The sequence below is a fragment of the Ctenocephalides felis genome, unplaced genomic scaffold (genome assembly GCF_003426905.1).
Source record: "Ctenocephalides felis isolate EL2017-DRISC unplaced genomic scaffold, ASM342690v1 CF-g0.4_SCAFFOLD_03571, whole genome shotgun sequence".
Classification (NCBI taxonomy): domain Eukaryota; kingdom Metazoa; phylum Arthropoda; class Insecta; order Siphonaptera; family Pulicidae; genus Ctenocephalides; species Ctenocephalides felis.
In genome coordinates this window covers 11750843-11765625 of record NW_020539725.1, presented here as the reverse complement: position 1 = coordinate 11765625, position 14783 = coordinate 11750843, and the positions used below count along the sequence as shown (strand labels likewise).

Sequence of the window (14783 nt, the reverse complement as noted above, 5' to 3'; positions counted from 1 at the left end):
TCAAAAATCTTATTTTTTCAAAGTAATTTTTTTTCAAAAATGTTAAAAAAAAATAATAATTTTTGGTACGGGAAGTTCCAGCAATTTGCCTTAAGGCACGATGCCCTAATTGCCTTAAGACAGAATTCCACTTACAGCTAGTTTTATATTTTTTCTTGCCGGAACGCGTTCCTTCCCAACAATGATTTGCCGAAACGACGTTCCGGCGCGTTCCGGCTCGACAACACCACTGTATATAACCTATAATCTGGTATTTTGTCAGAAATATGTAATGGAAAAGTTGGAATAGCTGTTAATTTCTTGAACTTAATTTACGTTTTCATTTACTATTTTCTTATTTTTTTACACGTTTACCAGGGTAAAGATTTAGTAGATTTTTCTTACCCCACCCACATGTCAGCTTTAATAGAGGTTCAATAAAAAAAGCTGTTAAATTAACTAACATATACATATGCACTTAAAAATAATAGTCAGGTATTGTCAACTAAATAAAAGAGCTCAAAACCAAAAAAAATACGAATAAAAACAAAATACTTTTTGTTTTTCATTTATTTTTGTTTCAAATATTGGTACATAGCTATTCACCTCCTGAAAGCAACGTAGTAAGAATTGAGATAATGGCTGGTTATACGTCTTCTGCCTACTACTTTAAAATAGTATTGTTGAAAATCTCTATATTTTACTTGTTTATAAGGCAACGTTGGTGAACGTTTTTACCCGTGGACCGTCAAGCCCCGCTACATTCTACCAAGTACAATTATTTTTACAAGTCTTAAATTCAAACTCTTAAATGATACTTGAAATGAAACGATTTGCTCTATTTTTATACAGTAGTGAATTGTGATTTCCAACTGAACTGTTAACACTAATCAGATTCTTTTTTAATTTTTTGACGAATTGTTTAAAGAAATCGAAAGAATCTATCCTATTATGATTCTTTATGTTTTAAAAACTACTTCAGCATTCTAATTCAGAAAAATTAAAATTATTTTATCTAGAAATTTGATGTGTCCATGTAAATTGCTCAATTACCAATAAATGGTTATTTTCGCATATTTTTTATTGTAAATTTAAATTTTGAACAACTAGACTTGATTCAGAAAAAAAATACCAGCAGACTTGTTAAATTCTAAATACAATTTAATTTTTTTATTTTTTTTTAAGTCGTTTAAATTCCAAAAAGCGTATTTCAATAAGTTAATATTTCTTAATTAGGTTTAATCATAATATTATCCTAAATAATGCTATTGCTTAATATTTTCATAATTATGATATGGTAAAATACTTCAGTTATTTTACTTATTATTTACATAAAATGCATCATTTTTAAATGTTAAAAATTTACTTCACTTTTGCAATATTAAAATGCAATGCAATGCTATAAAAATGCAATATTTTTTACCAACATTATATTGATATAAACGATCGTGTATTTAAGACCTGAAGGTAATACAAATTACAACTTGTTCAAATGATATTCGTAGTCAATGAGAATATTTTAATTTTGAATATTCTAATTTCTAACGAATTGACAATAAGTTTTGAATAGTTATTTTTAACCACAAATTCTGATATAAGATTCGCCCACGTTATTGATCTTAAAATATTCATTCAATATATAATTTAATCTTTTTAACTGCAGTACATGATCATCGTAAAAGTTTGCCGCTTCAATTAAAACTTACATAAAACATTTTATGATACAACCATAATTCTGCAAATTTCCAACTAACAGAAAATAATAAAATATGAATATAAAGTACATGTTGAAAATTAAAGCGAACAATATAACATTGAATTCTATTAAAAAAGTTTTATAGTGAAATATTTTTCTATTGTAAAACATTACTTATAAAACTTTTATCTGAGATGATATAAAACTTAAGAATTTTTTTTATAGAAAACAAACAAAAATTAGCATTTATATTTTATGAATTAAATTAAATTTTATGCTTATATATAAAAATCATTGCATCGATACGTAAAGCATACTAAATAAATTTTTTATTTAGTATGTTTCATGTATCGATGCAATGATTTAAAAATTATATTAACTTATTGAAATCAAAAAATTCGAAAAAGCGATATCTTTGAGTCCATATACACATGCTTAACGTTTTTTTCGTTTCATAGAAATATAATTAATGTATTTATAATACACATAAATAAATAATAATATACATAATATGTTTTTATGTCTAAAAAGTCCTCCAAAATGGTTTTGTCGATTTTTATTGAATTTTTTACAGAATTTTATATCCGTATTCAGTAATTCTGAGAAACGATTACTATCTATTTTTATAACCCCAAATAATAAAGATGGTTTATCCTAAAATATTGTTTTTAATTTTTGGATAATTTTTTTTTTGGTAGTATTTTAGTAATTCAATAATTTTACATACCGCGTTCAGTCATTGAATATTTTTGACATGATTTTAGTTCTGATTTTTTAAATTAAAAGAAAAATAAAACCTTACTTTAAAAAATAATTTATTTTTATTAAGGGTTGTCCAACCCTGATGTTTTTTTAATTTTCGAATCAATTTTCTTTAATTTAATTTTTTTAATGTGGAATTGATAAATACTTGCAACTCTTTTTACATAGGTTGTCCATCCCTCCCATTTTTCCACTGTACAAATATTTCCCGATGCACACAACCAGTACATAGTTTCTAAATAGTTAGAATAAAGAGTAATTTTTGCAAAAAATAGGGAGATTAAATAATAAAATCTGAAGATACAACAGTTTTTGATAGGAAACCTAGGTATCATACAAAGCTATGGCAAAGCTGTATAATTTTCCACTCAATCAATTTTTTGCAAACTCGGTCAATTGGCTGGGCATGCCACATAACAATATGTGGCTTTCTAATTCAAAAATTAATAAATTAATGAAAATTGCGGTAATAATATATCAATATTTCGAAACTTCAAATGTGCCAAGTCAAAGACTATTAAAATGGCTCAAAACATTTATATGTGGCGTGCTTTGCAGTAGGTAAACCATTCACATATTATTATAAGCTGTACCTTCCACCTACACATTTTATACTAGAAATACTTTTTATGGCAGAACTTTTGCCGGTTCAGCTAGTATATATATACTATGTATGTAAACATTGTCTAATAATTTATTTCTGAAACATGCAGCGAATGGATAGAAGCTATTGCGAAAACGGTAAGTGATTTCTTAAATAACTACTCTTAATTTTTTATTAAATTCATAACTTAGCAACATCAATGAGAAAATTGAAACCAGAAAATATTTTTGAAGTGCAGTAAATGCTAATGCTTTATTCAATTTTAATTAAAATTAATTGTCAAACAGTATTTCCTGCATCTCTATAGATTTTATCAGAATCATAGGAATTCTAGGAAAATTTGTTAGTTTGAAGTCTTTGTTTACGAGGAAAATAACTCCTTTCGAAAATTTTAACCCGGCAAGTTTATATAAAAACTATGAATGAAAATGCAGACATATCAAATTTATTTAATTTAAATTTCACAATCACTGTATAGATAATACTAGTTATAAATTCTCTCAAAAATCAACCATTTAATTTAAGTTAATTATCATCTACGGGAAAATCAAAAAATTATTCTGCGATGCATTTTAAAACTCAAACTAAAAATGAAATTTCCATTGCATTTGCATTTTACTGCATACTATATAAAAGATCGTCAAAAACTGTTTCGAGAGTTTTGCAATAAAGTTGAAGGAATAAATTGTGAAGATGAAAAGGGTAAAAAGCTATTTTCCACTTTTTTAAAACAAAAACGATTATACCCATATTGCATATGAAGCAGTTTGTTGGGCGAGAAATAAAGTTAGACACGACCCAAGGAGCTTAGATGGAAAACTGACAAAAAATATAAAATATAAAGTAAAATTTATGCTACAATGTAATGTGCCAGTTTGTTTCAACCTAACCTTCAATTGTTTTAAACATCTTAATCAATTCTAAAGATTTTTCAAATGTCGTTATTGAATCATTTATTTTTTTCGTACAAATTTTTAAAAGTTTATGTTCAAACATGTTTGAATATGCATGCAGTTGCAATATTATTTAATTATAATATTATTCAATTCAGTTCATTCAGTTGCAATATTATTCAAATTTGTTAAAGCAAGCACCTAATTTTTTTTTATTTTGCAGCTAATAATTTCTGATCCAGCTCATGATCATATTTTTTGCTTGATAACATTAATTAATAAATTTACTGTTGATTTCATACAACTGGTTACAAGATTTTGTAGTATTACAGATTAATTTGCCAAGCCCAACTCAAAAACTACTGTCATTCTAAATCGATATCTAATTACTTCGGCTTATATAATAATCTATTTGGCTTACTTATTAACTTCTTCATTGACTTCTAGTTCTTGTGTCATTTTTTCTTATTGAACTTATATCTTTTGTCTTCTTGATTTCCCCAAGGAGAAGTTTGTTTTCATCAAAAAATCCGATTCGCTAATTTTATGTTTTCTCGATGTTTCAAGCCATTCTAAATCGAGTGAGACCAAATTTGGAAAAAGTATGTGTGTGTATGTGAACAGATATTTGTAAACTTTTTTTTCGACGATTTTTATGGCTTTTTTTTGACGGTACATACCATAGTCTTATAAAAACGGCTCGGCTGATCGTCGCGCAAAACTGACAAATGCTAATCCTTATCGAGTTACATCGAACGACTATCAAATTTGTTTTTGTTTTTGAGAAAACGTCGACGAAAGGTCAAAAATCTGTTCACACACAGATTCACACCCACACACATATACTTTTTCCAAATATGGTGTCATTCGGCTCAGAATGGCTTGAAACATCGAGAAAACATAAAATCAGCATATAGACTTTTTTGACGAAAACTTTGATTTTTTTTAACTTCTCTAAGGATATGTTTATATCCTTAGAGAAGTTAAAAAAAATCTTCTCGAAAAATATTTTTTTTATATTCTATAACGTTATATTATTCTATAACTCTACGAGCAATTATTTTGATACATCTCCAATAAACAATTAACAAATTAATTATAATGAGCACGTTGCATAAGCCAATTAATTTACAAAGCTTATAATAAATTGCGTTTATATCACTATTCACAGTTATTAATTACGCAATTATTAAATTAAATAGATTGACAATTTAATCCTGAGCTTTTCATACAAATAGCAAAGTATACGTGTTTGTTACGGCGTGATATAATTCCTATTGTTGAAAATGAGTATCTCGCCGAGTTTAAACTTCGCAACAATACCGTATATGTACATGTTTAATTAGTTATATTGAAGGTTTGTTCAAGCAGAAAACCACGTGCCACTTTATGCCCTGGACAGAAACACGATTTAATCATTATCAGACCTTTATAAATTAAAGTTCTCTTTGTAAAATTTTAAACATTACTGTTTGGAAGCTTTGCCGATAGTTTTCATCATCACCGGTATTTTTATCAAACATTTTCAAATTTGTTTTTTGGTCTGGAAATTTAGAATAATGATACTACCAAAATTGAGTAGTGCATGGTGTCGTGCCTAAATGCAAATTGCTAAATCTTTTCGTACCGTCATGAGATATTCTAGGAATTTTAAATGTTTCCAAATAGATTATTATAAATAATGCAACTTTTATTAATTTTCTGTAAAATATGTATATACGTTTTAAATAGATTATTATAAATACTGGAACTCTTATTGTAGACTAAATATAAGAGCTTATAATTTTCTGCATAAATGAAAGACCTTATTCTATATTTCTAAAAATTTCAGAGCTAATTTCTTCATTTCGAGTAGTTAGTGAGTTTTAGAATTAGAATAGCTATAATTATTATCAAATTATTTTGTCAACACAAAAAGCAATATGTTTTTGAATCATTCGAATCGGATGCTCCTTTTTCTTAAAAACTGCATTTTTTAGCACTTTTTGCTTTGTATTTTCCAAACGAGTTACCAAAAAACTAACAAGTACAACTCGCCGTTAACACGAATCGAATGAATCAATCTAATCGGATATCCGGTTCTCGCAAAAACTGAATTCCTAATTTTTGCACTTTTTGCTCCGTATTTCCGTATAGGACCGTAATAGTTTTTCCGTATAGTTTTTGCTTCAAACATGTATTTACTCCATTAAGCATCTCTATTGTTAGAAGCATTTAGTCAATTACAATAAGTTAACTAGGAACTATAAGCAATATTTGTAATTTGTTTGTAATATAATTAAATTAATCTATAAATTAATGTTTTTTGAATCATTCAAATCATTTGAATTTTGATCCGTGCGCCCGAAATCGTGGACAAAATATTGTATTCATTCACATTACATATTACGTATATTTTGTTCTTATATATGTATATATATATTACTATATTATAACGTCTGTTATAAGTCTCTATATATTATAATATCGTATAACGTAAGTAAATATTTATTATTATGGTGTGTTGTGATCCATTACTGTGTACCCCAAATTTTATTTTTGCTGAAGTGAACCAACTGAAAGTTGTCCTGGACCCCGAGGGTTTATAGGAATCACTTTGGTAAACACTGTTTTAGAAGAACATCGATCGAGCAACTGTTTTGACACTCCACATAGTCTCCAGGTTTTCTTTAGAAGAAATTTTAGCCGTACCAGAACTAAAAAAATATATATGAAAGTTATATATAAATCTAAGACTCATCCACTCAATTTGTAGGATTGAATTATATTATTTGGCATATACTCGCTCTATATTTTACTCAATGTCTATTGACAATAATAGAAAGAAACCCAGAAAAAAATGGATCTGTTCCAATAAATGATAATTACAATATTGTCCATAATTTTTGAAGAACCTCCAATAACAAGTTTCAAGATATTCATGTTTTAAACTTTTTATATAATTTGAATTATTCTAACTTCTTAAATTAAAAAAAAATCCAGAAATACAATCCTAAATTAAAACAAACATAAAAAATAATGCTTTCTTACATTAATCTCCATGATCACCTAGGTTTTTGTAATATGTCTTAGAGTCATGAAACTTTATAATTCTTATTATTTTATGCATCTTGAACTTTGTGACTTGACAGGAATATTAATAGCTTAAGTTTTGGTGGATTAAGTTAGTTCATAGTTGTCGCAATTTAACTTGTTATTTGTATTACTTGAAACTATTGCAGTTGCCGCCGCCTCCGAGGATAGAACTTATCCTGGACAAACCACACGCGGTTGGAGCGCAAAGGAGACCGGTTGTCAGGATCAGACGTAAGTTGATATTTTATAGCTTTATAGAAAAAATATGCAAAGTTGACGATTATATGTTATTGTTATTATATGTAATCACTAAATTTTTTAATATATCGCATTCATTTTAGTTTTCTTTTCTTTTTAGTTTGGTCATTAGTAGAGTCCCTTTTCTTTCATATATAATTTATTTGTCACTCGAGTTCATTTTCCCTTCATTTTATGTTGGACTGTCAGTAGAATCCCTTTTTATTTGATTTTTAGTTTTCTAGTCAGTAGAGTCAGTAGAGTCCCTTTTGCTTTTACTTTTAATTTGCTTGTCAGTAGAGTCCATTTCCATTTTTTCCTCGTAAATAATATTTGATTTTTTCTTTTCAAATTTATTATTAGATCTTTAAATAGGCAGGTTTAAGTGCTTCCAACTTGATTGTGGAAAGATTTTGGTATGAAAAACTGTGCATTATCATATCAATTCTCAAGTTTACTTATTGTCAAATTTAGCACCACTTCATAGTTTAATTTTAGTAAATAGAATAGGAGAAATACGGATAAAAGTCGTCTTATTTAAAAATTAGTAACGTTTTCAAAATCACAAATAATCGCAATTCTGTCAGATGTTGAGCGTTATTGTCACAGAACTGTCGCAGTAATCAGTTCAAACGTGTATCTAGCCTTCAAAAATTTATTTTGAAAGTGGTTTTGTAATGTTTTCTGGATTTTTATTTATTATTTGTAATTTCTTTTAAAATAAAGGGACTTATGCCATTGATATCGACCAATTGATGATATCGATTAATTTTATTGCAATTATCAAGGGTCTCATGCAATTTTGATTATTCATTCTTTCTTGTTCACTTTTGAAAAAAAAATCACATTTTAATACAATGAATATAGTCTATTAGTACTATTTCATAAATACTACAGGATACTTCATTGAATGTCATAATGAAGAAAATTGAAACCTGTTAAAGGTCATTGGCTAATTTCTACTCTACTTACTTTTAAAACCAGACAAAAGGATCCACTAGTAGAGAATAATACTTGTATTTAGTGCAAGGACTTTTTTATTGTTCGGAACTCGGCGAAGTTCACGATTTAGGATTCAATCCTATTAAGCTCATGTTTCATGTGTAGATGTTACAAAGATGATCAAACGATTTATTTGTGAACTGTCTTCTTAAAAATTAGCATCTCATTACTCAAGACTCTTATATCTCATTCCATCCTAACTATATGGCCAAATTGGTTTCTCTAATTAGTTATTTTTATCCTTAATACCGTGGTTTCCAACCTTTTTCGCACCGCCCCCCACCCTGCTCAACAATTTTCAACAATTTAATTTTATAAATACACAACTGATAATATCAGACTACAAATTAATATGCAAGATTATGTTAAAAATTTCATAAAAAGAATATTATTTTTTAGTTTATTTTTTATATTACTTCAAAATTTTTAGTTTATTTTCGTAAATTGTATTTTGGAAAGAGCCGTACGCGTCCCTTTGTAACAGTCAGGGGGCGCGTCCCACATGTTGGAAACCGCTGCCTTAATAATACGTTAATGTAGTTTCTGGTAGGAACTTTCTGCTTAATTAAAATACTATGTTACTAGTGGTCAATACATCTAAGACGAGTGAAAACAATTGAGACTGATAATAATATCATCAAATTAAATGAATGACATCAAAAAATTAAACACCAAATCATTTTTTCTGTTACTCTTAGTATTTAGCACTTGTGAAATACATTTTAGCTTTTAGGAGATGATCTACATCATCATTGTGCATTACTGAAATAATTCTTTGTAACTTCTGTATTGTGCGATCCCACTAAATAAATGGATAAAATAATTCTCCTATAGCATCATCCTCTATCGAACTGGAGCAAGAAGCAGCTGATCAGCAACGTCAACGCAGTAGAGCCAATGCGACTTCTCACGATGCAGCAGTTGCAGTGCTGCGTCCAGGAGGGGGTTCTTTAGGTCATCAACTACCTTGGGGCAGAGGTTGGGGATGGGTTACTCTGCCTAATGGTGTTTGGAGTGGAGGTGAGTAGTGATGATCAATTTTTGGTTACATTATTTATATGATCGCTAATTAAATATTTAAAAATATAACTGTAACTGCATATTTGTAATGACTACCTCATTACACCCTGGTAAATGGTCCACTACCATCATATCTAAAACATGTAGAATCATCTCCAAAACAAGTAGAATGTAGAATTTTTTAAACATATTATTCTAAAGTGAAGGGAATAAGAAATGTCGCCTTTAATAGGGCGACATCTTTATTACAGGATAAACGGTCATATATCAATATTTTCAACAAAAGTATTTGCATTCCTTTGTAGTTTTTTTTTGGTTTTGAGCTCTGTTATTTTCTTTGTAATACCTGGATATAATTTTTAAGTAATTGTTATTTGATTATTCTATATTATGTATTTGTTTTAAATAATTTATATGAAAACTGTTCTTTTCAAAAAATCTATACGGTTGGGGTAAAAAGGACGAACTAAATCTTTACAATGGAAAAGGAACATACTTAATGAAAAATTGTACATAAAAAGGTTAAATAATATAGTAAATAATATTATATTGTAAAATTCCTTTAAAATTAAAATTAAGGTGTTGGGTCTGTATTTCCTATTTCAACTTTTTTCCACATTTACTCAAATTTTTCTAGACATCAAAGTTTCATCATTCTTTTAGAAAATATGAAATCTATAAAATGGATTATATGTTATTTTTTTATAGTTAACCGTTAAAAAATTACAACTTCCTGAACGGTTTTAAAATATTTTATTGGTTATGATAATATTAGCCGAGCCATTTTTGACTGATAATGTAAGAGTAAGTTTCAGAGGTTTCTGAACATTTTAGCATACCTTAGAAAAAAATGATGTATGTGTGTATATATGTATGGATACAATTTTTGACCACGATTTTGAGAGCACGAATTAACTGATGTGAATGATTAAAATGGCGAAGGCAGGTCAAGCCGTTTTGGAGATACAGCGCAAAAGTTAAAAAAATAAAAAATCCTATTTTGCGACAACACAGAGTGCGATTCATTCAAAAGACGTTTGATTTGTATTGACAGAGTAAAAAATTGATTACTTTTTTGCTAAGGCGGATCTAACGGTTTTGGAGATTTGGGGAAAAACGTTAAAAAAATATGTTCGTGATTAACTCGAGAACACGGATTAACTGATGTGAATGATTAAAATATATCCGATTCTGATAATTCAGAACATGGATATAGGTAGACAAGTAGACAGGTTTACAGGCGAACTGGGGGACAAGTAGAAAGATAGACAGGTAGACATGTATACAAGTTGATAAATATACAGATAGACAGGTAAAAATATAGAAAAATAAACAAGTAGGCATGTCGTCTAGACATGTAGACTGGTGGACAAGTGTAAAAGACCTCTCGGTACAAATTAGTACAAAATAGGTACTAAATAATACAACAGGTTTGGATCGATTTGCTAATTTGGTCTTGCTAGCTTAAGAGAGGTGGAAAAAATAAGCAAGTTGAAACTTATATATACAGGTAGACACTTAAATGGGTAGATACTTGGACAGATAAATAAGTAGGCTGTTAGACAAATAACATCACTTATAAATTAAAATTATATCAAACTAAGATTATTATAAACACATGATACACTGTAGTCAAATTATATGGAAAATGCAAACTACACCCTACGCGATGAAGAATCTTCTACAAATAATAATGCTCAGATATAACATTGTTCGAGTGTATGTGACTTTATGTGCCCGTTTTATGTTCATGAATAACATGGATTTATGAAAAGTGCTCCGGCATATAATAGGGCACCTTTATGAAAACATGCATTTTTATGCCTTGCGATACTGAGAGAAGCATATTATTCGCTTAACTTTATCTCATCTCTTTGTAAGCCCCATCTCAGCAGTTCCATAAAGATCACAACTTGAAATAGATGCGCCAGTAGTTCCATCAATCAATATTTTTTGCTTTATTTCTACAGAGAAGATAAAATATTGACTGAATTTTAAAGTTGAAAACTCATAAAATTTTCAATGTCGTTCTATTGATTTTCTCTTTTTGATTGCTCTCTTTCTCTGCAAACAATAAGAAACGGAATTGAAAGTAGCTGCATTAATATAGTTGATTATTGGATCTTTCATTAGCAGTATTGGCATAAGTTTTATCAATAAAGTTCATTTGAAGAGTTCATTTATATTCTGTTTTATTCATTTCAATGCCGAATGTTATAAATAAGTTGAATAAAATATGTAATAATTTTCGAATTTAATTAGAATCAATGCAGATTCAATTGCTATTTACAAAATATAGAATACATTTTGAAAACTGTTCAAAATAATTTAGTTATTTGTTTAGTCAAAGTTGTGATAATTGAGCCTATTTGCGCTATGTCTTAAGTAAATTGTGAATATTTAGTTAATAATAACTATATTATTTACTTCCCGTACAATAAATTATATGGATCAACCTATTTGAATAATCAAAAAACATTCAATTTCTATTGATGGGGAGATGTTTGCAAAAGGCAAGTCTAGCGATTTCGAAGATACGGGGCAAGAATTGCCAAAAATGGTCAATCAGTTTTTGAAAGAATGAATTGTCCGATTTGAATAATGGACAAAATGTAGAACTGATTAAGTTTTTAGAGAAGCAGGTCCAGCTTTTTTTGAGATCCAATAAAAAAATGTAAAAAAATGTAAATTTATCTGCCAAAAATTATCAGTTAATCGCATCATATTTTATAGAGAATTTGTTATAAGTGCAAATTATGCTTTTCATTTCTATGGGTTCTGTACCAAGATTTATTATAGAGATTTTTGAGATACGAGCTGCTGAAGGCGCAGTTTGTTTGCTGAGTGAGCAAAATTTGTGATACGAGCCGCCAAAGGAGCGGTGCCGCTAGTATAATAATAATTTAATTGTTTATTTAGTAAATTGCTATATTTTTGCAAAAAAATGAATTTAATAATCTATGATCTTTGCAATAAATGTTTCATTTATTTTTATTACTGTGCTAGAACTAATTAATGGCATTTATATGGAAACTAGTCGGGCGCATGGCATCGTGCCTTCAGGCAAATTGGTAGAACTTCCCGTACTCTGAAAAAAATAGATTTTTGAGAAACTATAAATTTTTGACAAAAATTTACTTTTTTGAAAAAAAAAACCTTTTGAAGAATGATTTATTTTGAAATATTTTGGAATTTTGAACTTTTTTTCAAAGCAATCGTACTGCTTAAACTGCATAGAGACGAAATATCGAAGCGCATAAGCGCCGCGCCGCTGTCTAACGAATAAGCATTGGTACGGAACCCATAGGAATGTAAACAAAATTTATACTTATTGCTAAAATCTCTATAAAATATCTGATAATTTTATGTCTAATGATCATTTTTGACCCCCAGATGGCATTTTTTTTACTATTTTTACTAGATCTGCGAAACCGCTAAACCTGCCTTCATAAAAATTTGGTCAGTTCTTCATCTTGTTAATACAAGTGAAATTTTTTCCGAATTATTCAAATCGGACGCTCCGTTCTCTTAAAAACTGACTTAAAGTTTTTGGTACTTTTTGCTTCATATGTTCGGAACGGCCTTCGCCAAAAACTAATCAGCACGTCTCCTTATCATAACGAATCGAATGTTTTTTGAATTATTCAAATCGCTTCATCCGTGTTCCAGAAATCGTCGACGAAAATTTATATCCGAACACACACATACATCCATTTTTTAAGGTTTGCCAAAATATTCAGAAACCTCTGAAACGTAAAGATATATATAAAAATTTTTATTTTCGATTTTTTTGCGATCACTATAACTTTCCCTACGGGAAGTTCAAAATTGCTTCGAAATACGAGAGATTCGATTATCGAGCGTGGTCTCGGAACGAATTAAGCTTGTCAGGCGGTATTTGAAACGCAGCGCTTACGCGCTTTGATAATTTGCTTCTAAAACTGCTACGCAGAGTAATTGCAATGAAAAAAATCAATATTTTCAAAAAAAATAAAAAAGTAATAAAATCCATTTTTTTAAAATAGTTAAATTTTTTCAAAATTCTTAAGAATCTAATTTTTTCAGAGTTTTCACATAATGTAAGCGCTTTTAAATATTTAAAATTACGGAAAATTCCAGCAATTTGCCTCAAGGCATAATGACGAATTAATGGCAATGGCATTTTGTTGCAAGTGTCAATTTTTTAGAGAAGATAAGTCAATTTTTTAGATCTCAAAGTTAACATATTTTGAAAAAGTTAGATTCATAGTTTGACAAAAAGTCTTAATTCTTCAAATCATGAATCAATTATACTATTATTCTTGACTATGGTCTGAGAAATATTATTTACAATTACGGATACAACTTAAATAGAAATTAATAAAAAAATAACCACAATGTTCAAAAAATGACACATTTTACTAGAGCTATGTTTGCACTTAAAAGCTCGTAATTTTCAAAGTGGGTAAAAATTTGTTTTCTAATTTTTCTCATAACAGTTATGATCAATACTATCATTCCGTTTTGTCTTAACGTTGAGTTCTGAGGCATTTCAGTGTCGGTATATATTACTTAATTGAGCAATATTAATATAAATTAATAAAAAAAAATCTTGCATTCATTTGTCAAGAATAAATTCGAACATTTTTCTATTTTACCAGGTCTGTCATGGTCCCAGTACGACGGGGCTTTCACTCTGCACGCCGTGCCCGCTGCGCACTGCTCCAACATTTCGGCGATAAGCGGAGTCGCCGCTTCGGGAGCGATCGACTATTCTCCTGCCGCTCTATTCCAAGCTGACGCACCTGATGTTACGGACACCGTTTGCCACACGGTGACCACATCGGTGGGGGACACTGCTCTGTCGGCCGCCACTGGAGCCGAGGATTTCGATTATGCTATGGATTTTGGAGATTGTTTCGGACTCTTTTAAAAGATAATGGATTGAGGTAATTGATATTTTGCATTTTTTTTTTTTTGTAATTTTTTTATATGACACAAAAGAAGTGTCGAAACGTATCAAAAAATATACAAGCCGACAAGTATACTTGACGGCCGCAGGATTCCACACACAGCCGGGAGTCACATTTAGTGGACGAATGTAATATGAAGGCTCAGAAAGCTTTATATTTTTTGTCATTTTAAGACAATATTTTTTTAAAATAAAGTTAAATTTTTTTGAATGTCAATATTTTTTTGAATAAATTTAAATTTGTTGTATGTCTCAATAACATTGCATAGAAAATTTCAATATGTTTAATTCAATTTCATTTGTATAATTCTATGCTGTTAATTTATTTCAAATTTTTATTACATCTTTTTTTTATAATTCTTATAGTATAATACCTTTTCTACATTTTCTATGATACCTTAAATAAAATTGGTTTGCGTCATTATAGCTGTTATCTTAAACTCATATCCTAATTAATTTATAGTTATATCAATTATTTTTAACTTATTTTCGATTGTTATAAATACATAAAATCTAACGGTAAACAATCTTCTTCAAATTTAAATAAGAGTTTATAAAATGGCT

At 28.9% G+C, this 14783-nt stretch overlaps 1 protein-coding gene across 1 annotated transcript in view; it reads left to right on the top strand.

The window, feature by feature from the left end:
• Positions 1–14180, top strand: part of LOC113385628 — a 190319-nt gene extending 176139 nt beyond the window's left edge. Inside the window, exons 11-14 of the mRNA XM_026623475.1 lie at positions 3151–3178; positions 7156–7240; positions 9083–9268; positions 13909–14180. Coding sequence (XP_026479260.1) covers positions 3151–3178; positions 7156–7240; positions 9083–9268; positions 13909–14180 — 571 coding nt within the window. The remainder of the gene's footprint in view (positions 1–3150; positions 3179–7155; positions 7241–9082; positions 9269–13908) is intronic.
• Positions 14181–14783: the final 603 nt, after the last annotated feature.